Source organism: Acomys minous (assembly GCF_964271855.1).
Source record: "Acomys minous genome assembly, chromosome: 11".
In the NCBI taxonomy this organism is placed as follows: Eukaryota; Metazoa; Chordata; class Mammalia; order Rodentia; family Muridae; genus Acomys; species Acomys minous.
The window spans coordinates 117,072,483-117,100,281 of record NC_140492.1 but is presented as its reverse complement, the minus strand read 5'-3'; the positions used below and the strand labels follow the sequence as shown (position 1 = coordinate 117,100,281).

The 27,799-nt window shown below is 40.2% G+C and overlaps 1 protein-coding gene across 4 annotated transcripts in view; it reads left to right on the top strand.

Moving 5' to 3' along the window:
- The window catches only part of GHR (growth hormone receptor), a 233,514-nt gene that overhangs the window by 180,184 nt on the left and 25,531 nt on the right, over positions 1-27,799 (top strand). For all 4 annotated transcript variants that reach the window (XM_084800688.1, XM_084800690.1, XM_084800689.1 and 1 more), the window contains 2 exons: positions 17,765-17,891; positions 24,188-24,363. In XM_084800688.1, coding sequence (XP_084656814.1) covers positions 17,765-17,891; positions 24,188-24,363 — 303 coding nt within the window. The remainder of the gene's footprint in view (positions 1-17,764; positions 17,892-24,187; positions 24,364-27,799) is intronic.

The following is a 27,799-nucleotide window of genomic DNA, read 5'->3' as shown; positions in this document are numbered from 1 at the left end:
CTACTCTGCTAGCTCTGGCTGAGACCTCCTGGATCCATATGTCAAGCGTTGGCTCACAAGAAGGGCATAATCCTTCTCTAGTAGAGTTTGCATAAACTATTACCACCAACAATAAAGCTATATAAAGAAATGAAAGATGCCAGGCATGGTGGCACACACCTTTAATCCCAGCACTCAGCACACAGACTTTTGAGAGTTTAAGACCTGTTTGGCCTACATGGTGAGTTATAGGCCATTCAAAGGTACATAGTCAGACCCTTCCCCAAACAAGGGAAGGAAAGAAGAAAGGGACAGAGAAGAGGAGGAAAGAATGAATAAAAAGAAAGTCAAGGAGGCAAAGAAATCATCAGAGCCATACATAGAAACTCCTCATCTGCAAGGGAAAGTCTCCATGTGTCCACCTCAACAGCACACTGGTTTCTCCATACCTGTGCAAAACTTTTACTTAAGCTTTCCTTATATAGCACAAAATACTGGAGACAATTTCAAGAATTGTTTTACTTAATCTGGGAAGGTTTATTGGAAAGAAAAGTGTTTGTCTCACACTAGAGTAGTGCTGTGTTTTATCTGATGGGCAGGTACCTCCTTTTTAATAGGTACTGGCAACAGAGCAGGCCTTTAAGGGTGAAGGCATCTGGAGCATTAGAAGGAAACAAATACCTTGACTCTACATCTTGGACCTGTGGACATAAATGTATACCTGGAGACACTGAGAAAGGTGTAAAAGCTCAGGAGAATAAAACAGAAATGTTAAATAACAAATTGACAGTTTGTTTTCTGTGATGGTGCTATTGTTTCTACATTGTGTATCTTCACAACTATTCATGTCAGAAGCTTGGTCCCAATATGTCAGTATTATGAGGTGGTAGGACTTTAAGAGGCTGTGTTTAGTAAAAGGTTGACTGTTGGGATCCTCAGTTTGGAAGGGAGTAATATAGTTTTCAGGATATCACAATTTATTCTCAAGAAAGGTTTTCTTAGGGAAAAAATGAGGCACTAACTCCTAAGTCTCTCTGGCTTCTTCTGTTACCATAAGATCATTCTTGCCCACACACTCCGAACCTTGTATTGCCATCCACCACCAGGCCCTCACAAAAGATGAATAAAAGTCAAAGCCTTGATTTTCAAGATAAATAAACTTCTTTTTTTCATAAATTCCCCAGCCTCAGGTATTTTGTAATGGTAATGTAAATGGACTAATGCAGAAGGTTGATAGTTTCTAGGTCTCTTGTATGTGTGTGTGTGTATACATATATATATATATAAAATGTCATAAATCACAAAAATTTGGATTGTATATCTCATTAGTAAAAATACTTTAACACATAGTCACCATTTACATGCTTATAAATTCCTTACACTTACATAGTGTTCTAAGATATTTTTGTTTATCATAAGACATACATAAAAATCAATTTTATAGGATGATGATATAATTCAGTGGTAGAGAGCTTTTCAAGCATGCACAAGGCCCTGGATTCTATATGCATTTATATGTGTATGTATATATTGTATATAGTTGAACCAAATAATATTCTTTATTATACAAATAATATTGTTTTTTATTGTCTTTATTATAACATAATATTGTTTAATATTTTATAGAGCAGAATGCTTCTTGCAATACACCTTAACAAGTTTATTTGTTTGGGAAGGGAGACTTCTCATTTAAGTGGTTTATAAAACAGCAGTTCGAAGGCTGAGCCTATAACCCACTTTTCAATGTGTTATTTTAAAGGTGTTCCAGTACACATCAAGTTAGAAGTTTATCCATAGTGATAATAGAAGTCAATCTTTATTCAAATACATCAGAGCCTCTTCTGGCTTGGAGGTTACCTTTCATCCAATTTGCCTGGTGCCCATGAGAGCTTGTTCTAAGGCTAAAGAAAAACATCCAACCAGCTCCTTTCTGGTTGTTAATGGACTTGCATTACCAGTTTGCCTTTGGTTTGATATTTCTTTGCATGAATCTTTTGGGCCACTTATTTGTTACAAGATGGTTATAGTTGAGCATCACCATATCCCCTAAAACTGTATCTCCTTTAAACCAGCCAAGGAGAGCATGAAAAACTCTGCTATGTGAAGAGATAAGTGGTGAATCTACACACAAACACTCTGAATCATGACCCTCTCACTCTTTCTGTGGAATTCCACACATAGCAAATGCGGCTTGTGGCTCATGGACGCAGGCAGAGCAAAGACTGTTTGTGAATCTGATCTGCAATATTAGAAATCTTTCCTTACTTTTCTATGTGAGATAAATAGCACATAAACATATATTTCAATATTTTTTTCTATCCCCTTAGTGGATCACCTACTAAAACCACCCTGAGACACTACATAATCTTTTTGGTACCTGTGGATGAATGTGTAGACTTTAATCTTACTTAATTTCAAATATCTCCTTTGCCAAGATTCACAGCCAGTCTTTGCTATCCTATGATTCTGGGGTATATCCTGCAACATGCTCCCTTAAATGTCTTTTCATGTCTGTGCATTCCTGTCTCTGATCGTTACCCTCTTTCCAATATCCAGGGAAACCATTTTTGAAATGCATAGTGTATGGCCAGGCCTCCCCAGGGATCTGCAGCTGCACAGCTCTAAGCTGGAGCTGTCTACCACTAACAGTTTTTAGGGGGCAACCTTGGTAAAGAACACTTACAAGAAGAGCTGTGGCTTTGACATGCATGTTAGAAAGCATCAGGAGATTAACCCTCCAGGAGACATTATTCAGGCAGCATTAGACCCAAACTGTTAGTTTCATTTTCTTTCCAGTCTGCCAGTCTACTGACTATACAGCTAAATACCTATTTGCTGCCACCTAGTGTATCGAAATATGTTGGTGACACACTTGATACTGGAGCCTTACTACTCAGAATGATTCTTCACTTTGATTTTCTCATAAGCTTTCAATTTATTACTGTAGTCTGAAAAATCATTGTAACTTTCTATCATACAGTCTAAGGGCTTGGGGGCAAGCCAAACCCTGTAAGTATTGGATATTAATACCCTTGGATATTGATTAGGCTTTGCAACTCTTAGATACAGAGTAAGTATAGAAGAGCAACATTCAAGAGGCCATCTCTGACCCTTGCTCTTTACCAACCATAAGATCATCAACAGTTCGGTCTATCTTTAGACAGCGTCATTTTCTGTGTGTGTAAAATGGAATGGCAAGCCTGGGTGACTTTCAGCTCTAAGAATCTATGACTCTAAATAAGCCAAAGTCATGTCCCAGAAGACTATTCTGTGCCTGTAACGAATGCCCTTTCTATGTGACTATCTGATCTCTGTCTATAGCGAGAAGTGAGCAGAGCTCCTGACTTGGAAAAGGAAGAATCAAATACAGGCCATAATTGTGTTCCATCTATTCCTGAGAGTTGTCAGTGGGCTGTGGTCCACCAACATATGAGCTAATCATAAATATGCATCCAGCCTCTTGATCTATCACGGAAATGTCTCAAGCTTCTCTCTCATATTTTCACCCTGTTTTCTTATCAGATCTTCTCTATGATACTGTCCAAGGATGCTTCTCTTTATTTAAACATTTAAACAGTTCTATATTGTGTTTCCTGTACATGCTAAAATGTTTCATTTGGTGGTGGTGCGGTTGCCTGATGAATCTTATTTGCTCAGTCAGATTTTCTGAGTCTGGGACCATCTTCCGTTTCTCATTTCTGTGAGGAAATCTGGCACCTCCTTGAAGGCAATGCATATGTTTCTCATAATGAAGATATTTTTCCCATTTGTTTCACATACATAAGGGTAAAAGGGTAAATATAGAGCCTTTTTAAACTGAGTGCACAGCACTTAATCTTGTGGCTCTGTGCTCTACAGCTAGCTAGAAGTTCATAGATGTTGATAAGTCTTTGAACTTAATGCCAAAAAAAAAAAAGTTCCTACACATACCATATGGGAAGAAAAGCTTTGAAGTGAGGAAACTGTGGTTTCACTTCCTAGCTTTACTATTTACTACATCTGTGTTTTGCCTAGAAATTATCTGACCTCTAAGAATGCAGCTTCTTATCTATAAGTGAGGATAATAACACTAACACACAACACTCCACACACAAGAACCATGCATATTAAATGGCAAAGCACATGCTAGGAGTGTGCACATCGTAGGAGCTTAATTTCATATATATATATATATATATATATATATATATATATATATATATATATATATATATATTGAGACAGGGTTTCTCTGTGTAGCCTTTGCTGTCCTTGACTCATAGACCAGACTGGCCTTAAACTCACAGAGATCCACCTGTCTCTGCCTCCCCAAGTGCTGGGGTTACAGGAATGCACCAGCTGGAACTTAATTTCTGAAATGACTTTTATGCATTTAGACATTGCCTAAGTAAATGTTTTGCTTGTATATAAAACAGAGAAGCTTACAAGCTGGCTTAGTTGGTAAAGGACTTGCCATGCAAGTATGAGAAGTCAAGTTCAGATTCCCAGGACGCAAAGTACAACAGTGTGTATCTCTCATACTCCAGAAGCTCATGGCTCATCTCTCCCCGTGCAGGCAATGATGAACAACAAAGAAACTGGTCTCAAACCAAGCAGAAGGTGAGGACCAACACCCAAGTTGTCCTCTGATTTCCATACATTGCCATAGAATGCTTATACCTATGCATGCACGCACACACACTCACGCGCACACACACACACACTGCACACAATTTTTTTCAATTACTCAAGTTAAAAGTAAGCAGAACAGTACTGTAATTGAGTGAGACATTTCCATTCAAAAGCTGTTCTCACCAGATATGATTTTATTTCCCACAACAGGAATTCTGGGAATATGGAGACACTTGGTAGTCATGCAGGGAGAGAAAGGAGTGTTCCTAGCATCTAGTAGGCAGAGAGTAGGAATGAACTCAAATATCTCAAATGCACAAGAAAGCACTGAGAGCATAAATTGCTCAGTCTAAAATATTAAAAGTGCAAAGGTGTCAGTTCTCTGTTAGATTCTAGGCACTTCACCTAAATGTGTTTAACATCATAACTAGACACATAGAAGATAAGTTTCCACAGTGGCTAGCTATGAAGAGTTCTACCTTGTCTGGGGTTTATATTCTAATTATGAGGCATTTTTAGGCTAAGGTCAAATAAAGCTTTGCTGTGTTTCAAATTTTTCCTTAGAGGTCAATTCCCCAGAGGCATCGGGATCTCCTAACACACTAGAAATGGTGTGTTTGCTCTACTTCGTTCTGAGTAGTCCTTTGCTGAAGACTAAGTGTGAATCAGGTACTCAGTGTGACTCACTTCCCGGTGACTATAACTCTGCTACCAAGTTGTACAGTTGGGACTCAAGTGCAAATCCCACTAGCTTCCAAGCTTGTCATCTTTCCAAGGTTGTATTAAAATGTACCCTGTGGGCAGCTGTAACTTTCTGCCAAAGCAACTGTGGCTCTTCTCTCTGGACTGACACAGAACTGGAGCCTGGGAGTTCCCCTTGCTCCCAGGATCTGCATCCTGTTTCATGACTACCACAGCTTACGCAGCTGAACACCAAGCACCAAACATGTTAGCAACTGCAATGTGAGAACCCCTGGAAGACAGCTGTGAGCTTGCATTTCTTTTCCACACAAGTGGAAGTTAAGGCCTGATCTACTTGAGAGACACAAGACCACTCATGGACAACAGCGCGTCATGTTGTCAAGCATGCTGCCATCCTCTGTGGGCTACACAGGCAATTTTGTATCCTCATCATATCAAATTGCTGTAGAGAAATGTTAATTCAGGGCATAGCTGGTCTGGCAAGAGCTCACATCCAAAGATCTTCTAGGTCTGTGGGATCCAGCTAGAATACAAACATGCCTTTAATCCAGGAGACAGATCAAACAGTTCTGAGTTGAAGGCCAGCCTGGTATAGAGAAAGTATCAGGTAAAGAAAAGCTTAGGTCCAAGTGTGGTGATACATGCCTTTAATCCCAAACAAAGGTAAAGCACCCATGTTTGAGAGTGATGTCTAATTGAGTGGCAGAAAACATGATGAATCAGAGAAGATTTTACAAAATAGGATATGCCCAACTCTCATGAGAGGAGAGAAGAAAGAGGCAGTTTTTCAGAGAGAGGAGGTAGTTTTACCAGGCCAGAAATAAAGATATGGGTTGCAGAGAGAGAACTCAAGTGAAGACATAATGAGCCAGAAAATGAGAAGAAGCCAGAAGATTAGAGCAGATTGCTGGGTTAGTTTGAGCCCAAGCAGAACAATTCTGGGCCAAGGGAGAAGCCAGATTAAATAAATCAGCTGGGAGAAGGGTTTGAGCCAGAACAGCTGAGTTGAACCAGCCCAGAGCTCAGAAAGAACAAGAAAGGGACAACTGAGTTGTAATCTGAATAAATTAATTAAATAAAAGAAAGAGAAAAAAAGAACAAGAAAGGGTGAGTTTAATAAGCAGTGAGTCTCAGTGGCTGAAAACAGTCTAGGCCTAGATTAGAGTTTATGGAGGCTAGAAGCTTCCAGGACTAAGCATAGGTTGGCAGAAAGGAAGCAGTAAATCTCTAAGATAACAATTGAAACAGGAGAATAAAAGTTACTTTTACAAATTGCCTCCGCTGCTTCCCTGGGATCCAGTGCACACTGCTTCACCTTGCTAATCCAATCCATATTTGGCTTGTTTGTCCAGAGCCACTATTTGAGGGGCCTTTCCATATAAACACTTGAGAAATGCGTTGTTGTGCTAGTGTAATATAGAAGCTCAGTGTTCAGTGATCCTCACACTCATCACAATTGCCTTGGGCAATTCAACAATACCAATGCCCAGGCACCACCCCATCCCAATTGAATTAGTCCTCTGAGGATTTCAAGTAATTAAAATATGCTCCCAGAGTTGAGACCCACTACAGACCAGTTGGAAAGAGCTGGCAGGCAGTTGCCCAATCCACAAGTCTTTTTCCTCTCTTCCTTCCTTCCTTTCCTTCTTTTTTTCTTACTTTTTTTGAGACTATAGTAGTTACATTTCTCCCTTCCTTTTCCTTCTTCCAACCCTCCCCCCATATACCCTCCTCACTCTCCTTCAAATTCATGGCCTCTTTTTTGTTAATTGTAATTACATGTATATATGTATATGTATGCACAGTCCTAAATAAAACATGGTCAGTCAGCCTGTATAATGTTACTTGTGTGTTTTCAGGGCTCACCACTTGACACTAGACAAGCAATTGGTGTGCTCTTCTCTCAGGAAAACTCCTTTCCCACTCTCAGCCTTCTTCAGTTGCTTACAGTTCTTTGTGTGGGGTTGAAGCCCCCATCCACTTTGGCATGTCCCATGTTGGGCAGTCCTTTTGGTAAGATTTTATGGGCATATCTTCTGACATTACTAGGAGACACAATCTCATAGCAAACTCCTTGATCCTCTGGCTTTTACAACCTTTCCACCACCTCCTCTGCAATATTCTCCAAGCTTTAGGTGTGGTGGTGTTTTGTAGATGTATTTACTGGGACAAGAGTCCACGGCTGCATCTTGAATGGTTGTGGGTTTCTGAGGCAATCTTGATCTGTTGCAAATAGATACTTTGTTGATGGGGAGTAAAGACTATACTTGTCTGTGCACATAAAGACAAATGTTTATAGATTATTGTTAGACATTATGCTGGTTTAGTAAAAATGTGATTGTAGATTCTCCTCCAATAACCATGACCTCACTAGCACTGAGAATTCCAGTGCTAGGCATGGTTTATCTCTTGTTCAACAGGTCTTAAATCCAATAGGTATCTGTTGATTACTGCTAAGGCAAGTGTGCCACTACTGCACATTTAGGGTTATTGTCCCATGCTGGTCATTGATGTGGTTCATGGGTGTCACAGTTGGGTAGGAGTGTTGGTTGTTCCTGTCCTTTCAAGGGTGCATGGCACCTTCTGCTACTATGAAAGCCCTGTGAATCCTAATCTTAATATGCATATATAGGTGGTCAACAAGCATGCTAGAACGGTCTTCTTAACCTAATAGGTCATAGGTCAACAAAGCTAACTCTAAAATGCCACTTGCTAATGATGTTTGGTAAGTAAGTTCCATCTGTTTGTTTTTCATCTCGGGAAACTATGTAGAGCCTTCACTCTGTCTTTCCTCTTGTTTGAAGCCTTCCTCCTCTGATACACTGACTTTCAGTTCTTAGTGACTGTTCCTTTGGGGTTTTCTAAAGCAGTTATTCCCTTTGCTAATTCTGCATACATTATGTTATCTGATGCTTGTAGCTGTTCAAAAATCAGAATTCAGACACAATGTTACTTTTGTGACTCACAATGCAACCAGGCTATATAAATGCTTCTGAATTAATTGAAGCTTCAAATGTTTGACATGAATTGGCACAAAATATCCAATGGACTTGAAAATGCAAAACATTTTTTTGTTGAGCAAAAAACAAAGTTCAGATAAACAAGGGAGTAGGAGAAAATGAAGCTTTAGCAATTTCTGTCCTTATTTCATTCTACAAGCACACTTAAATTTTAGAAAACTATTCTGTACTCCTATACTGTAGCTTGTTTGGAGCCAGGCAGGGCTGACATGGGTCCAGACTGTTGTTTGCCATGCCCACTGTCCTGTACATTGCTCACATCTTTAAGGGGTGCCAGCATCACCTTTTACCCAAGTCTTGATGATCAACAATGTCTGCAGTCATTACCAAATGTCTGCTGGGAAATAAACAGAACCTTCTTTGAGAACTCTTGACTGAGAGCAGTCAAGTGTGGCCCAGCCATTCACCAATATATACCTGAATGTACTTTAAGAATAATATTAGTAGCACATACAAGAGAGAATAGCAATCTGTGTTCTGAGAAATATTTACTAAGGATTAAAATAAAATATTTTCTTTTTTATGATTTAGGGGTCATGTCTAAGTATATGTTATATATCTTTGTATTTGCCAGATTGGTCATTCTTTTTATACTACAGAAATATGCTGTGCACATAAACCATATTAAAATATGAATATATACATAATGACTCAAAAATACAGTGTTAGTAATTCTACAGAACAAAAGAATATATGCAGGGCAGAAATTACTAAGACACAGTGACACCTGGGATTTTTTTCCTTAATGATTTCACCCAACGTCTTTATATAAAATATTCTGTCTGCCATAATCCCTTGACCAAGTACACTGCTTCAGAAAACTATAATTATTAATCTACTGGCTTCCCATAATTGAGTGCTCAAATTATTGAATAATGCACAAATGAATGGATTTAGTGCAACCTTAAAACAAAAAAAAAATGTGTATCATCTTAGTTAATTTTTTAATGCTGTGATAAAATACCCTAATAGTAGCAACTTAGCAAAGAAAGGGTTTATTTTAACCTCATAGTTCCCACTTAAAGTCCATCTGTACAGGAAAGCCAAGCCAACAGAACTTGAAACAGCCAGTCCCAGGCATAGTCAAGAGAAGAAAAATGAAATATACATGCTTATGCTCTTCTTCCTTTCTTCACTCTTAGTCCCATTCAGGAGATGAGACTATCTACAGTGGGCAAGTCATCCCACTTCAATGAACATAATCAAGCTAACCCACCAAAGACTAAGCTAATCTAGACAGTCCCGGATGAGACTCTTTCCAGAAGTTACTAGGTTGTGCTGACAATCAAAACTGACGTCGCTTCCAATTTCAAGTTTTTAGTGACATCAGTTTGATTTTGGCGAAAGTATTGCCATGCTTTCAGGCTTACACTGTAATGTCCCCACACTTCTTTCTCCCTTTGTTCCTGGCTAAGAGCCTGACATGTGAATTCCAGACAAGAGACCCCAGTAGTAGTAAACAGAATGCCTTTCCGACTCTCATAAAGGAAATGATGGTATAATCTAGTGGCTCCTTTTCTTTTTCCTTTTTTTATTAACTTATTCTTGTTACATCTCAATGGTTATCCCATCCCTTGTATCCTCCCATTCTTCCCTCCCTCCCATTTTCCCCTTATTCCCCTCCCCTATGACTGTTCCTGAGGGGGATTACCTCCCCCTGTATATGCTCATAGGGTATCAAGTCTCTTCTTGGTAACCTGCTAAGTTAACTGTCAAATGCTAACTATGAAAGCCACAGGGAACATTTAAAAATCTAGCACCCAGGCAATTAGATTGTTAACCCATAAATTACTAACTAAACAGAATTTTAAAGGACGGCACATAAGCATCAACATTTGCTTAATTCACCAATACATTCAAATACTTAAATTTTATTCTTTCTGTGGATTCCTTACTAGGAATTTGAATTTTAAAGCACCTAACAAACCCTTTTAGAATTTCTTCAGCTAAGTGTCACTGAGGAACTTTTCATATGGCCAAGGGACTGAGAAGTGTTTTGTGCAGTGAATTATAAAACTCTGTTCCCAGGACAGTTGAGGGCCAGATTAATAACAGTGGCTTTAAAATTGTAAAGGTGACTGTCCAATAGAAGATAACAAGAAAATTCAAGTTACTTTATATTTAATAAACTTTATAATTTCTTGCCTTATATGATTTAAGTATTTTTACCAAAGCAACTATATTTTTATTGGATGTATTAACATAATAACTTTACAAGCAGATATAACCTACACTGTATCTTTAATGTCAGTATTTGTAGTTTCATTATTGTTTGGCAACTCAATAGACTTAAAAACAAAATGTCTAGAAGATCTTTTCAACTCCATTCCTGGTCATTATATTGTGTATAAGCAGTTTAGTTGCAGATTTATTTGCCATAGTTTAATAGGCCAATATTCCTCCAAGACAGAATGTTTACTGAAGTAGAGCTTTCTTTGGGAGAGGAATTAGTGAGTATCTTCAGCTCCTCAGAAGAACGCTCTGGAAATGGCACACACACTCTTCAGAAGGGTCCTTTGGCCAAAAATCAGAGTTTTCCATGGGAAGACTCCGACAGGATGAATAAGGAACATATTGCTCTATGTGTACAGACCTGCTAGGTAGCAGGCATGGAATAAATTCAGTCAATCCAGTGTCCTCAGCACTGAGTATGAACCCAGGGACACACACACACACACACACACACACACACAGAGCAAGACTTTTACACTACATTTTCTTTCAAAAGGTAAAATACTAAATCAGGATTTCAACCGCCTGGTCCATTCTGTTAAGAGCAGCTTTGGATTAGTGCTGGGAACTTGACTGTGCTATTGGTAAGAGAACTTGGACACACAAAATTTGAGTTCTGCACTCTTCCTTTTTCATGTGATTTTCCTAAAAACAAATATAACTGACAATTCCATAAAGCTCCTGCTCAGTCCTTGAGCATACAGTGGCACTCTAAACATCCCTGAGAGCTTTTGAAGGCCCACCCCCACACTATCTGCATGAACTACAGGTAATTCTCCCGTTATATGCTTCTTCACACATTTGATCTATTGTGTGAGCAATGGATTCTCAGAAGTACAGAGAGAAAGCATTCGCTTGGAATCCCTTGTCTTAATGTAAAACTTAACAATATAACAACATCTCCTAGTTAGCCATGAACTCAGACTTCAAACGCTACAACGATAGAGAACACAAGAGAAAATTATCTCCAAACAGCTAAGGTAAAGCTTACACACTGCATATATCATATCTTTCACATGTTGCACCGAATGCCAGTGGACCTGTAATTACGTGGTCTTACTGCACAAATAGACATGGTAATGGGATGGATTTCAGGCTTAGCGATGGTTGTAATTTGCTACAGCAACAGCCAAATGACCCACAAGGTGGTTATCACAACTGGCGTAGAAGTTGTAGTCCCGATGAGCATTTACGTAATTCTTAGTCTCTATCAAGCACTGTCCCAAGAGTTTTGCCTGTGTTAGCTCCTTTAATCTTTACAGAAACTCTGTGATACATTGTCTTATTCTCTTTTATTGAAGCAGGGGTTAAATAGTCTCACCAAGATTTCACAGATTGTAACTGATGGTGCGGGAATGGAACCCAGGTGTCTAGAATCAAAACTGATGTTACCAGCTTCTACCTAGCATCAATGAGTTCTTTTCTGGTACTTTCCATCAGTTGTCCAGGCGACACTCAAGGCAAAGAATTATTATTTTTAATACTCCATGCCATTCAGAGCCTGGGGGGGCGCTCTGCTCAAACTATAGCACTAACCAAGGACAATACAAGTAGTAAACATCGAGCCCCTACTCTGATGTACAGGACATTCTCCACAGTTATGTGGAGAGCGGGGACTGACTGACATGAACTCTGGTGCTCCATATTTGACCACCTCCCCTTGGTGGGGAGGCCTGGTGGCACTCAGAGAAAGGATAAGCAGGCTACCAAGATGAGACTTGATAGCCTATGACCACATAGTAGAGGAGGAGGTTCCCCTCAGTCATAGACCTAGGGGAGGGGAATAGAGTGAAAGTGGGAGGGAGCGAGGAATGAAAGGGTGTAAGTGATGGGATAGCAATTAAGTTGTAATGGGAGGGGGGGAAGAATGGGAGGATACAAGGGATGGGATAACCATTGAGATGTAACAAGAATAAATTAATAAAAAATAAAAAAACAATTGAGTTGTAATCTGAATAAATTAATAAAATTTAAATTAAAAAAAGAGAAAGAATTACAAGCCAAAATTAATTTTCAGCTTTTGTAGAAGGAAGATTAGTTCCATAAGTATTATTTTTTGATGTGAAAGTGGTGAGTCATTAGATAATCAATTTATAAGATTGCAAGCCACATTTTATATGTGTTTATGGTGTGTGTATAAATATATTATAAATAAGTATGTGTGTTATATAACTGTATACAATTGGAATTTATTCAATACAGTGAGATTCATAACTTTTATATACATGTACATATCAAAATGCATATATAGAAATATATGCATATGGGGAAATCAGATATAAAATTTCTTCCCAGGGGTCACTTTTTAAAAGTTTGAAAGCCGTGGGTGTAGTAGTTGAGAACAAAGACTGAAACATAACTGCTTGGTGGCAATCAGGGCTGTGCCACTGAGCAAAGTAACCCTTATACTTGTTTTTCTTCCCTGTGCCACTGAGCAAAGTGACCCTTATACTTGTTGTTTTTCTTCCCTGTGCCTCAGTTTCCTTATCTACAAAATGGTAAAGAGAATAGCACCTTCTTGTGCAGGACAGTAACTGTCACATGACTTTCGAGACCACTTAATGACTGTTACATTGTCACCTCCCCAGTTCAGTTCCACTGTGAACCTAGATAAGGATCTTGCAAAGCAGGGACACAGAGTGCAGCAACTTCTTCCTGTCATCGTAACTTCATGTGCTCACTCACTGAGTCTTTAAGAATCACAAATGTTTTCTACTCTGTAGTACTGCTTGACCCAAATATAAATGCTGAATACTGAACTGTTCTTAAATCATGGCTACGTGGACGCTAATCGGCCACCCAAACCCTGTGAAGCACAGAGAAGTGGAAAAGCTCTCTGCTGGAATCGCCCTCTCTCGTTTATTACTGTGGAAGGAACATTACAATTTCACCACACTTGGCCTCGACTTGTATGTTTATGCAATCCTCACAGCATATGAAACCATTTGAGTTGACAGGAAGCACTTCCTCACTTTGGCTCATATTCAGCAGTAACATTCCTTCCAAAGAGTAGGGAGATTGGCTGCCTTCATATACAGGTCCCTTGTCAGAACCTAGATTTGCCATAATAAGTCAAAAGCCACCTGATCTCATGACGTGTTATGATTATAATATTTCCCTCCTCACTTTTCATGCTTTATTACCACACAGACACTGATTTGGTCTTACAACTTCAGTCATCATTTAGGATGGAAGCCATATTTGAAGATCATTTATCTATATTTTGTGTGTGGTGATGAGGACCTATTCCAGAGCATCATATAAACTAGGCAAGGCTCTACCACTGAGCACCAGCCCTAAAACCATTTTCCCCAGGACGTCTTTGTACAAGTTTAACTTGTTGATTTTTCTTGATCATGTTAAGGAATGTTATCTTTTTTATTAAAAATAAATTTTTTCATACAATATATTCTAAGTTTCTCCTTCATCTCCTCCCATCTCCCTACCCATCCAATTCCATGCCTCATTTCTGTCTCTTTTTATAAAACAAATAGGAAAAATTTTAAAAACAAATTAACAAAAACAGAATTTTTAAAAATAAAGAAGACTTAAGAAACACAGATGCACACATACATGCAACACCCTCCACCAAAAAAAAAAAAGCAAACAAAATTTTTAAAAAACCAACATTGGAAACATAGTATACAAGTATACAGGCAAAACAATGGTAAGGTTTTTTTAAAATGCCAAAGCAATATGAGATGAAAAAGTCTCCAAAAGGCTATTGAGTTCATTTTAGGTTAATCATCTACTGCTGGACATGGGGCCTTCTCTTAAGTATGGTTTGTGTGCCCAGTGGGGTTCCACTGAAAAAAACAAAGCAGTTATAGATTGGAGATAGTTTCTTGGTGCCTAGTTCTCCCTTTCCATGCTGAGACCTCATCCGGCTTGGTCTGTGTAGGGCCTGCACATGCTACCTTAGTCTCTGTGAGTTCATATGGGTATCAGGCCTGTTGTGTCAGGAAGAGACTCTTTCCTTGTTATCGTCCATCTTCCCTGGCTCTTACAATACTTCTGCCTCCCCTTTGGCATAGCTCTGAGCCCTGAGGGGAAAGATTTGATGAAGACATCCCATTTAGAACTAAGTACTCCAAAGTCTCTCACCCTCTGCACATTATCAACTTGTGGGACTCTGTATTTGTTCCTATTCGCTGCAGGGCGAAGCTGCTCTGATGATGGCTGAGTGAGAGACGGATCTGTGGGTATAGGAGAATGTCACTAGGAGTCATTGCATTGCTATGTTCCTTTAGCAAAGCAATAGTATTTATTTTTTCCTAGGTTATCTCGTCTCAGGTTCTCGACCACCCTTGTCATTCATGTGCAGTGTAAGGCATGGGTTTCATCTCATGGGTTGAACCTTAAATCTAAACACATAGTGGTTGGTTACTTCCACAATGTTTGTACAACTATTGTGCCAGCATATCATGCACGCAGGTCACCATCGTTGACTGAAGCGTTTGTAGCTAGGTTGGTGTTTACTTTTCTCCTCTGGTAGAGTACAGAGTCCCTTCGAGTACCATAAATGCTGGTCAGTAGAGTGAAGGCTCTACTTAGACACCAGCTCAGTATCTCTGTGTTCAATGAGATATGTAAGTGTTGTCTTCAGTGATAGGGCCTAACAATCAGTTTGTGGAAAGCAACCAATGGACTTGTTATTTTTGTCTTGGTTTGTTTGTTTTCTTTGTTGTTTGTTTTCTTACTTTTCCTTATTATTTGTTCACTGCCACACTAAAGCAAGAAGTTGTCAACTGGTTGGCATTACTGTAATCAAGGAGAAAGATTTTCCCTTCTGCTTGCCATCCCCACAAAAGATAGCTCAATCTTCTACTGCATGTTAAGAGGTGACAAGTTGGAAGCAGACAGTTTTCAAGACATGGAATAGGGAGAGTCTACTTAAGGACAGACAACAGCTGGTCACTTCTCGCTCCAATGTCTGGAGCTCTCAGAAAAAAAAAATCATCCTTCCTCATCAAAGTCTTCTTTTCTCCCCTGTCTTCCCTTTGCATTTTAGTTCCTCTTTTTTCCTTCTACTTAAGCCCCAGAACCCAACCAGACTTTGGGGAACTGTGTACTCTTTCATTTAGGATCTGTTCCTGCTGTGTTGTGAGTCAAGGATAGAAAAGCATCTTGGGAAATTAATCCTTCAACATAATAGCTGTTTGATGTGCTCTGTCTGGGGACTGTCTGGGAGACCATCTTCCTCCAAGGGGAGAACCAGTAAGCAGCACTATTTCTCCAACATTGTAGGCTTGGATCCAATACCAAACTTTATGAACTTTTAAAAACTTTAATACAACTCTCCCTGAAGTTTCTAAATAAATGCAATAAAGATAGCACCATAGCGTCTTGATTTTTGTTGTTAGTGTGTGCTCAGTTGGATATTTAGACAGCAGTATCATTAAGGTATACAATTATGTGCAAAGGTTTTTAAATAGCTTTCCTACTCCAAGGTCTCATGAAGCATTATTCTAAGAAACATTTCTGAGATGAAAAATATGACCCTAATTGAGGCTTCTGTGTGTATACAAAGTGCTGGCACATAACTCTTCCTGGAGCAGTAGAGTGAATATAACCATGCAAAAGCCACATTTTTGGTCTCGGGTGAGTTTATCTGCAGTGGTGGTTCTCAACCTGAAATACATATTGCAAAAATGCCCTGCTCCAGAGGAACTTTTAAAAGTCACATTCCCTACACTGTACCTCCAAAGAAACCCAAATCTCTAGAAGCAAACAAAGATAGGGCTGGAGAGATGGCTCAGCAGTTAAGGGCACTGACTGCTCTTCCAGAGGTTCTGAGTTCAAGTCCCAACAACCACATGGTGGCTCACAACCATCTAAAATGTGATTTGATGCCCTCTTCTGACCTGCAGGTGTGCATGCAGGCAGAGCATTGTATACATCATAAATAATAACTTTAGAAGTAAGCAAAGACGTATTTTAAAAACACCTCCATTTGTTCCAGCATGGAAAGCTGGAGATTTCCAGGTTACTGCTTTCTGAGAGTGGAATAGGAGAATGTCTAAGCTTGTAATTCCCACCCCCTTCATCTCAGATTTTTTCCAGGAAGCAAAAGGCAATCTATAGGCACTAATAAATGAAGTGTGTATGTAAAGGTTAAATATGATGTCATAAGAAACAGGATGTAACTAGTAATAACAACTAAAATAGTGATGTAACTCTACATGGGACTCCTCATCTTTTTGTTTGTGTTTTTAACTCCTTTTAAAAACTCCATGCACATATATAATGTGTCTTGGTTATATCCATCCCCAAATCCCTCCCTGCCTCCAGCTGCTCCTCCCCTGCTTCCACTTACCTTCCATCTCTCTCCCGAGTTTTGTATTAGGATCCTCATCTTTCAAATGAAGGCTTTGGGGTCTGAGGAGGTGGCCAAGTGGTTAAAGTTTGGATTCCCAGTGCCCAGTCAGGTCTGTGGTATACATCCCCAGTCCTGGTGCTGCAAGGGAGACAGGCCGACCCTCAGACTTGCTGACCAAGCAGCCTACCTGGATGGCAAAGTCAGTGAGAGACGCTGTCTAAAACACGAGTTAAGAGCCAGAGAGGAAGACACACACATGCACACAAACATACTGAACACATACACATGTACATGCATACACACACACAAAGCCTGCAAAGAAATGCAAATGAGTAATGATGATATTCTAAGATCTTTGACTACAAACAGTGTTAATGCTCACATTTCTTCAGAACATGGGACATCGTCAGTTGCAACACTGATTTGTATACGTGGGAATTAATCTGAGGGACAAAGGTTGAACTCTCTTGTGGATTGCAACATTCTTTTCAGGGATGCTGTAAGTGGGTATTGAACAATACCACCTTTAGGCTTAAGCATTGTTCCTTAGGGCCTTTCCCTCTCTGCCCGTTATCTCACTTCTAGTCTAGGCATGCCTTCCACATGAACCGCCTGTCCCCGAATGCTCTTCTCTCGCTCTGGATCTTAAGCGCGCCCTAAGGAATAATGCTGGCAATGAAGGCACAACTGTTTGGCTTCGGAATTACTGACTGACAGTAGCAAGCAATAGAAGCTGAGAAGACGAGCCAGGACAACAGCTTTTCCTAATGTTAGCACCGCACACCTGAGAGGGAATAGCCTGGCTTTAGCTTCTGTTCTTTACACACTTCACATGTATGCTTCGTGGGATCCTCGTATGACCCTCCTAATTCCATATGTGCCCTTTCTCTTTGTTCTGCAGATCCTTCTGGGGAGCTTCAACTCAAGTGTCGTTCTCCTGAGCTGGAGACATTCACATGCTACTGGACAGAAGGAGAAAATAAAAAGTTAAAGAGCCCGGGAACTACTAAGCTGTACTATTATAAAAGGTGAAGGCTTCCTGCCCTTCTGACTTTTTCCTCCGTTGATTTGTCAGTGTGGATTGTATGGAGAGATTCAAATTCAAATTATGAGTGAGAGTATGTGGGCATGCCCATGCACACATGTGAGTGATATGTGGAGGCTTGAGTGACATTTGAACTGAAGTGGTCTCAGAGACCTCTCTAATATAGCATGTTAAAATGAAGAAAGAAATGAAATGAGGAAAATGGTGAAAGTGTATGAGGAAAGGCTGTGGAGGTGCCATGCAGGTGCCATGCCCGGAGGCTATGTTGGTTTGTTTGAGAACAAGAAGAGCTTGTACAGATGACATGAGACTGAAACTTGAGAGGGTGACATGAGAAGGAGTCAGATTTCCACTCAGGGACTGTGACAATGCTTATAGTCCAGGGAAGAACACTCGTGTTTGGTTGGGGGGGGCAGGGAGTGTGTTTTAATAGCTTCCATTATTTGGTTTCTATATAAGAACAGACCATTGTCTTAAATTAATTAATTATACTAAATGAGGGAACATGCTCTTTCATATTTATCCACAGCCCTCTAGAATAACACTTGATGAGGAAACAAACATCTAAAAATGTGGTCATCACTAGTAGTTAAGTTTCATTCCTATGCAATTTCTTCCTTTTCTCTTCTACCACTTTCAATGCACACTATAACAGTGTAATTCATGGGGGCACACTGTGAGAATTTAATATATCAATATGAGGTGAATTATCAAGTCAGGACAATTTGTGTATCTATCACTTTGGGTATTTATCATTTCTTTTTGTTGGGACGTCCCAAGTCCTCTCTACTAAATATTTTGAAATACATAATTAATCATGTATAATCACATATAATCAACTATAGTTACTCTCCTGTTGTTCACTTATAGTTTTATAGCTGTACTCTATATTATAGTATACTATGCTACTATAATATACTACACTACAATAGCACACTATACTATATACAATACTATAGCACTTATAGCACTACTGTGCTGTAGAACAAAACTTCACATTTTCACCTTTTTAAATGTCAGAGTTAAATATTTTCTTGTCTCTTCTTTTCCACACAAACCCTCAGAGAAGGCCTAAGACAAGCTGTAGTGTTAGTGAGGACCCTTTATCTTAGGCTCTCATCCAAGGATCTGAGAAGGATGCATTCCACTCCATAGACCACAACAAGAAAGGAGAGGAAGATGTGGGGAGCAGTTAGTCCAAGCCAGTATCCTGAAGCCCATTCTGACTTCAGCCCTTGCCACGAAATAGCAGCCAGCAAATTAGTTAGCTGAGCTGCCTCCCTTCTGAGAGTAAGATAGTAAACTTAGCTCATAGATTCTTAGGAGGATTTTTGTTAGATTGAAAAATGCCTGACATGGTTCATTCTACATAGTAAGTACACAATCAATAGCAGGTTTTCCTAGTATATAATAATAATTTAAAATAATAATGATATAGAGCCCAGATTCCTAAGCTACAAAAATGATTTTTGATTCATTATTGCTTGTGATTATTGATAGATTATAAGAACTTTTTTATGCCTACCTGATTGTTTAATTTGCAGATAACAAAAGCTCTAAGCAAACAACCAGACTGGCCCTGTGTACCTTCTAGTGATAAGAGGCATAACAGACATACCCTCTCCTTCTGAAGGCACATGGAGATAAGATGAGGTAGTTTGGCACCAAATATAGCACTTGCTTACCTTAATATTGATACTATAGAGAGATATGGGACAATAAAGCAGGGGCAGATAGATAGATAGATAGATAGATAGATAGATAGATAGATAGATAGATCGATACTCAGACACAAAGCTAAGGTGTTTGGGAACACTTTTCACTATGTATGAATTGGTTCTGTTATTTCTAAAGTGAAAAGAGAGAAACTCGCTAAACTCCGTCTTTAAACCTTGCTTCAGCAGCTCAGACAACCAGAGCCATCAAAACAAGTGAGAAGTTTGTCAGACAGGCACCATTGACCAAACTGGTGCAAGGGACAATGGGATATCATCTTGAAGTAGTTCCACTACAGGAAAATGATTTTCCACCCTCATAGTATTCACCTAACCCAACTGTAGGTCAGAAGATAAATCCAGACATACAAAGCCCTCACAAGCATCCTGTGTCTTTCTTCCTCCCATCAGAGCCACGGTAGCTATGTCTGCAGGCCTCCTACGCACACCCCAATCTTCCCAGCATCCCCATTCTGCACTTAAACTGGAAATCAACAAGGAGTCTGCTGCAAGCATGACCAGAGGAAGGGAAAAATCTTGATTTCAGAAGAGTATCCTTGTTTTAGCCCTAGTGGAGCCAAGACTGCCAGGAGGAAAAATATCCCCACCTCCTTAAAAGAATACAAACAAACTCATGACGAAGTGCCAACCCAAACACCTAAAATGGGGATTTCATGTTTTCTCTATAAAAACATAAATGCTTTGGACATCCTAGCCAAACCCACAAAAGCCCTCTGCCCTGATTATCCAAGTATCAAATGTAGAATCAAGGATTTGTGTATCAGAATGAGGCTGCACTGATCCATGAACTCTCAGCACCCACTTGCCCAGAGACAAAGACACAGAGGAGACTTCCAACTCTGGTTATTATTTCTGAGAGTTTGTTCCTAGGCAACCCCTGAAACTATAGAGCCATGCGTCTCATCCCTGACACACAATACTGCAGCATACTTTAATTCAGCACTATAGTCTGTGGAGGCAAAAAGAATCAGGGAGTGTGGTGGTGTGATCTGGCTGGTCTTGGAATCCAAAACATACAAGAATCTAAGCACGTTGAGCTGTTAATATGGCAGAAGGGCACAGGCATGAGTGTGTTCTTCTTGGACCTGATCCTAGCCAGGTAAGCTGGCAGAGGAGATGGCCCAGCTTAAGAAAGCAGCTGATTCAGAGCAGTCTCTGATACCCTGTGGTTGAGATCCTACCAAACCTAGCCTCTGCACTTAAAGGTGACTCGGCTTGCATGCAATTTAGAAGCATGGCAGAAAGAGGCACTGGACAAGTGTGGAGGAGCTTTGTGAAGGCTTCATGGGAGCCATGCGGAGCCTGCCAACATCAACCTTGTGGTTTTAATCTTTTTACCATTTATGATAACTCAAAAAAGTTTTTTGTATCACCACACTTCCTCTTAAAGGATTTGAGACCCAGTTCACTGGGGTGCAGGTGTGAAGACTATTCTGCCTCCTTTGTCAAAGGAGGTTGGATGGATGTCCCTTCCCAAAGTTTATGCCAGACAGAGGTGGGCTGTAAGTATGGCCCGTGGGTTCAGAGACTCCACATGATCCAGTGGCTCTTGGTGGAAGGAGCTGCCCATGGTGGTTAGCAGCTGGCATTGCTTAGTTGGAATTGATTTAAAGTTTGTGGGACTGGAGTTTGGTTCTATTTTTATGACCTCTTTGCTCTTTGTATTCACTCCAATATAAACCTTTAGAGAGAAATGCTACTTTCACTCTCTTTTTATTTTAAAAGAAATCCATGGTGGTCCTTATTCATGTCACAAGATAGTCGGGGGTAAACTGAAAAAATTTCATTTTGAGGACTAAAAAGAAGAAAGTAGCTTCCTTAGCTCATCTTGTGTCACGTATAGAACACAGGGAAGACAGGTGACTTCATGTTTCATGACGTTATTGGCTTTTTCCCTAGATTTACTAACTTAAGAAATATATTTTAGCCAGGTGGAGTGGCATGCCTTTAGTCCCAGCACTTGGAAGGCAGAGGCAAGTGGATCTCTGAGTTCGAGGTCAGAGTGATCTATTAAGAAAGTTTCAGGACACCTAGGGCTATACAGAGAGACCCTGTCTCAAAAATGAAAGAAGGAGACAGAGAGACAGAGACAGAGACAGAGACAGAGAGACAGACAGAGACACAGGAACAGAGACAGAGACAGAGAGCACCCAAGACTGGGAGTTGCGTTGTGACCTGGCTACGCCTGATCGACATGCTTCACATTCAGATAGCCTCTTGTAAGTCCTGTGTCCTGTGGAGCTGATGGGTTTAGAAATCCTAACCAGGGTTTTGCACACAAGCTCCTGAGAACAGGGCCACTTATGTCAGCAAATGTAAGAAAACTTCACAGAAACGGTGGAGCAGGACACAGCTAGGTGGCTCCTTACAGTAAACTCAGACCTGCTCACCACTAGCTGCCCTGAATCTTTGCACCATCCTAAAACTTACTTTTAAAAATAGATAAAATTAATTACGTAAAGTACACTTGATATCTTCTTGGATATTGTTGAATGTCTAATTTTCTGGGCAATTTTAATTAAAAAAATTTCAATTCACTCTTAGTTTGAATGTCAAGATTAAACAAAAATACTACCATCCAGTGGGTCACCTGTCCCTGCTCTTCCACTGTCACACCAAGTACAATGCATGCGCACTCACAAACACACTTTATCTTTCCTTCTGCTTTGCTCCACCTCCTTTCCCTGTTATAGATGACTCTTCTTTCACCTCAGGACACGCAGATTTTAAGAATCTCAATGAGAATTTAAGCAACAGTTTACTGCCCCAGATTCTGAAGTCTCTCCTGTTTTAATCCCAAGTGTGTTCACACAGCTGAGGAACAGCTGTCTCAATGGCCCTTCATTCTATTTAGTCCTCAGTGCCAAATAACCAGCCTGAGAAACAGCTGTTAAGAAGGAAATAAAATGTCTTCAGGGATTTTTCACTCCTTCCTTTCAGGCCCTGCTTTCCCCACCCCACCCACACACCCACACTCACACACACACACACACACCCCCACACACCCACACACCCACACACACACACACACACACACATACACACACACACATACACACACACACACACATACACACACACACACACATACACACACACACACCCACCCACACACACACCCACATATACACACACACACACACACACACATACACACACACACACACATACACACACACATACACACACACATACACACACACACACATACACACACACACACACATACACACACACATACACACACACACACACACATACACACACACACACCCACACACACACATACACACACAAACACACACACACACACACACACACTGGTGTTCTCATTGCCCACTACTGCCAGCACCACCCAACAGTGGGAAAGTCTCAAACAGCCACATCACTCCTGTCACTGTGTGTGTGTGTGTGTGTGTGTGTGTGTGTGTGTGTACATGTTCATATATGTACCCGTGTGCACAGATGTGGGTGTATGTATGTGTGATGTAGAAGGCAGAAGCTGATGTCAGTTCACTTCTTCCATTGCTTACTACCTCTTAGTTTTTAAGATAGAGTTTCCCACTGAACCTGGAACCTTGTCTATTTGGAGAGATGAGCTGGCCAAGCAAGCCAGAGGCATATTCCTGTCTCTGCCTTGCCAGCACTAGGATTCCATGTGCTCTTCTTCTTACACAGCTTTTTCATGAGATCGTAGGATTGACTTCAGGTCTCCCAGTTTGCACAGCAAGCACTTTACCAACTGAAGCCTCCTGGTGGCTCCTACTTTGACTTTTAACCCTCCTTAACCAAATATTCTCTTCACCTGTAAACCCTCCTCCCGCCTGAGACAGACTCCTAAACAAAAAAGAGACAATGAATTATCCCACTTGGGTTTGTCAGTCATCACACCACTGTGGCAGATACATGAGAGAAACAATTTAAAGGAGGAGGGGTTTACTCTGGCCCATATCATCATAGCAGGTTCAGTCCATGGTCTCCTGAATATGCTGCAATAGGCCTGTGGAATGCAGAAAGTAATGATGGCAGTAACACCTTACTTGGTTCATGCTGTCAAGGAAGCAGAGAGCCAGCCAGCCAGAGGAGCCTAGGAAGAAGATAACACTCTTCAAAGTCACACCTTCAGTGCCCTCCTTCCTCCAACCAGAGCCACTCTCTGTTTTGTACCACTCCCAAGAATGCCATTAAATGATGAATCCACTGATTGGGTCATTAAGGAATGATTGGATCCATGAGTTGGGAACTAATATACACATGCACACACATGCACACACATGCACATACATACAGCAGATACACTCAATAAACAGATGTTTTTGTTTTAAGCAGAAGTATCAAATAGGCTCCTGACAATCTTCAGACACTAATAGCACTGTCAATGGATGTGATGTTTCTTAGAAATGGTACTGCTAAAATTTTACATTTTTATGTTGTAATATATTTGTGTCTTAGCCTACTGGATCTGACTGCCACACACCTTGACTAAAGCTGTGGCATAGTTTGGGGAATGATTAATCTTTTTTTTTTTCACCCTCCATTTCAGAACCCTTCATGAACAGACGCCAAAGTGGAAAGAATGTCCTGATTATACCTCTGCTGGAGAAAACAGCTGTTACTTCAACCCATCATTCACCTCCATTTGGACAATCTACTGCGTCGTGTTAATCAATAATGATTATATAGTTTCAAACCAAATGTGTTTCAGTATTGAAGAAATAGGTAAGCCATGGGTTTGTTTCATTTGATGTAGCTTTAGACTAAATATTAAAGAAGTACCAATTTCCAAGGATAATCAAGTAGAAAGTCTTTGTGGTTTTAGGTATAGGCAGTCTGTCGCATGGGAATCTAAGAGACAGAGTCTAAAATGACAGTTAACTTTATTCAAGCTTAAAGAAGCCTGGTAATGGAACCATTGAGAAAGATGCTTGGTGCCTAAGAGCATTGGCTACTCTCCAGAGCACCTAAGTTTGTTTCCCATCACCTACATAGCAACTAACAACCATCTTGAGTCTAGGAGCTTCTGGTACCTTCTTTTAGCCTCTGAACATAAAACACAAAGTACAGAGACATGCATGCAGACAAAACACCCATACAAATAAAATGGATAAATTTTTAAGTTTAAAAAATAGTTTCCTGGTAGTAAATGCTATGAAGAAATAAACCAGGGGCTGAGAGATGACTCTGAAGTTAAGGGCACTTGTTGAACTTTCAGAGGACCCATCACCTACCTGGTGACTCATAACTACCTGGAACTCCAGTTCCAAGAACCTTCTTCTAACCTCTGTGGTACCAGGTATGCACATGGTACACATATATACAAGCAGGCAAAACAATAGATGAAATAAAAGTAAATCTGAAAAAAATTAATTAAATCCTTAGTAATGAAGATGATAATGGCAATTTACAGCAATTTACAGATTCAATGCAATTCCTATCAAAATACCTACACAATTTTTTAAAGACATTGAAAGATCAATTCTCAACTTCATATGGAAAAACAAAAAACCCAGAATAGCTTTTTAAAAATCCTGTACAATAAAGCATCCTCTGGAGGAATCTCCATACCTGATCTCAAGCTGTACTAAAGAGCAGCAGTAATTAAACAGCTTGGTACTGGCATAACAATAGGCTGGTTGACCAATGGAATCAAATCGAAGACCCAGAAATAAATCCATGCACCTATGGACACTTGAATTTTTACAAAGAAACAAAATCTATTCAATGGAAAAGGATAGCATCTTCAACAAATGGTGATGGTCTAACTGGATGTCTACATGTAGAAAAATGCAAGTACAACCATATTTACCACCATGCACAAAACTCAAGTCCAAGCAGATTAAAGACCTCAACATAAAACCAGAGACACTAAATCCATTAGAAGAAAAAGTGGGGAAGAGCCTGGAACTCATTGGCACAGGAGAAAACTTATTGAACAGAACTCCAACAGTTCAGGCTCTAAGGTCAACAATTAATAAATGGGCTCTCATAAGGCTGAGATGCTTCTGTAAGGCAGACACTGTCAACAGAACAAAGCAACAGCCTACAGCCTGGGAAAAGATCTTCATCAACCCTACATCTGACAAAGGTCTAATATCCAAAATATATAAAGAACTCAAGAAATTAAACACCACCAAACCAAATAACACAATTAAGAAATGGGGCTTTGAACTAAACAGATAATTCTCAACAGAAGAATAGCGAATGGCTGAGAAACACTTAAAGAAATGCTCAACATCCTTAGTCATCAGAGAAATGCAAATCAAAATGACTTTCAGATTTTATCTGATACCCATCAGAATAGCTAAGATCAAAAACTCAAGTGACAGCATATGCTAGCTAGGATACGGAGAAAGAGGAACACTCCTTCATTGCTGGTGGGAGTGCAAACTTATACAACCACTTTGGAAATCAGTCTGGTAATTTCTCAGAAAACTGGAAATAGGGCTACCTCAAGACCCAGCTATTCCACTCCTTGGAATATACCCAAATGATACTCCACCACAGAACAAGGACATATGCTCAACCATGTTCATAGCAGCTTTATGCATAATAGCCAGAACATGGAAACAACCTAATGCCTCTCAATTGAAGAATGGATAAAGAAACTGTGGTACATTTACACTATGAAATACTACCAGCTATTGAAAACAAGGAAACCCTGAAATTTGTGGACAAATGGATTGAACTAGGAATGATCATCCTGAGTGAGTTCATGCAAACACAGAAAGATACACATGGCATATACTCACTTATAATTGGACACTAGCCCAAAAGAGATGTCCCCTGAAAGTCTTCACTTACCAGGAGATTGGGATAGATACTGGGACTTCCTATTGGGACTCCAGGTGAGAGAGGTAAGGGAGAATGGGGAAATAAAAGGATCCAGAGGGTCCTAGAAAACCACAAGAAGACCATTAAAGCTGGAGGATCTGGAACCAGGAGGTTCTGCTCAAATTACTGCACCAACCAAGGACAATGCATGCAGTAAACCTAGAACCCCTATCCAGATCTAGGCAATGGACAGCACATTCTCCACAGTTGTGTGGAGAACGGAGGACTGCCTCTGACATGAACTCTGGTGCCCCCTATTTGACCACTTCCCCTTGGTGGGGATGCCTGGTGGCACTCAGAGGAAGGGTAAGCAGGCTACCAGGATGAGACCTGATAAGCTCTGATCATATGATGGGGGAGGAGGTCCCCTTCTGTCACAGACCTGGGGGAGGGGAATAGGGTGAAAGATAGGGGGAATGGGGAATGGGAAGATACAAGTGAGGGGATAACAATTGAGATGTAATCTGGAAAAAAAAGAACCTAAAGAGAGTGAAGAAGAAGAAGAAGAAGAAGAAGAGGAGGAGGAGGAGGAGGAGGAGGAAGAGGAGGAGGAGGAGGAAGAAGAAGAGGAGCAGGAGGAGGAACAGATTGCCTGATGAGATTAGAGGCTGAGGGAGTGGATGGGTTAGTTGTAAGGCTCCTGGTTTAAGATCCATGCTGTATCCCTGTCCCTAACAGTAGCAAGTCTTACTCATCTACCTGACTTTTGCTGAGCTCCTGCATGTATGTTGACTACACGTGTTACAGTCAAACAGTGTGATTGGGAAGTTAGAAAATAATTGCAGGGCAGTGTGCCACAACACAGTATGGTGGGTCCTGGACTTGAGGTATTTGGATACCTAAAAAATCAAGGTAGTGAGCGAATGCATGAATGACCTGCTAAGCCTATAGGATGAAGAGGAGCCAGCTGAGTCAAACTATGAATGTTCAGTTGCCTCATGAAGTATGAATGAGAGTTACCAAGTGTCACAGACCTTCCAGAAAGTACTCAGTTCTAATGGTAGCAAAAAAAAAAAAAAAAAAAAAAAAAAAAAAAAAAAAGAAAGAAAGAAAGAAAAGAAAAGAAAAAAAGAAAAGAAATGTTAAAGAACTTGATAGCAATGCATAAGCCTAACAGCCCCTTGAAAAGTCATCTTTGGTCTGTGTGCCTCACAAAAAAGGGCAGGGAAGCTTGATCTTTACAGCCAAATGTTGCATTCATATGTATTTAAATAAGGAAATAATTAATCCAGAGAACTTATGGTTCATATAATGGTCATAAGAGATAGGTGTGGCTCTTTTCTTCCCTGGGGGGCTGTTAGCCACCAGCCCACCAAGGCAAGAA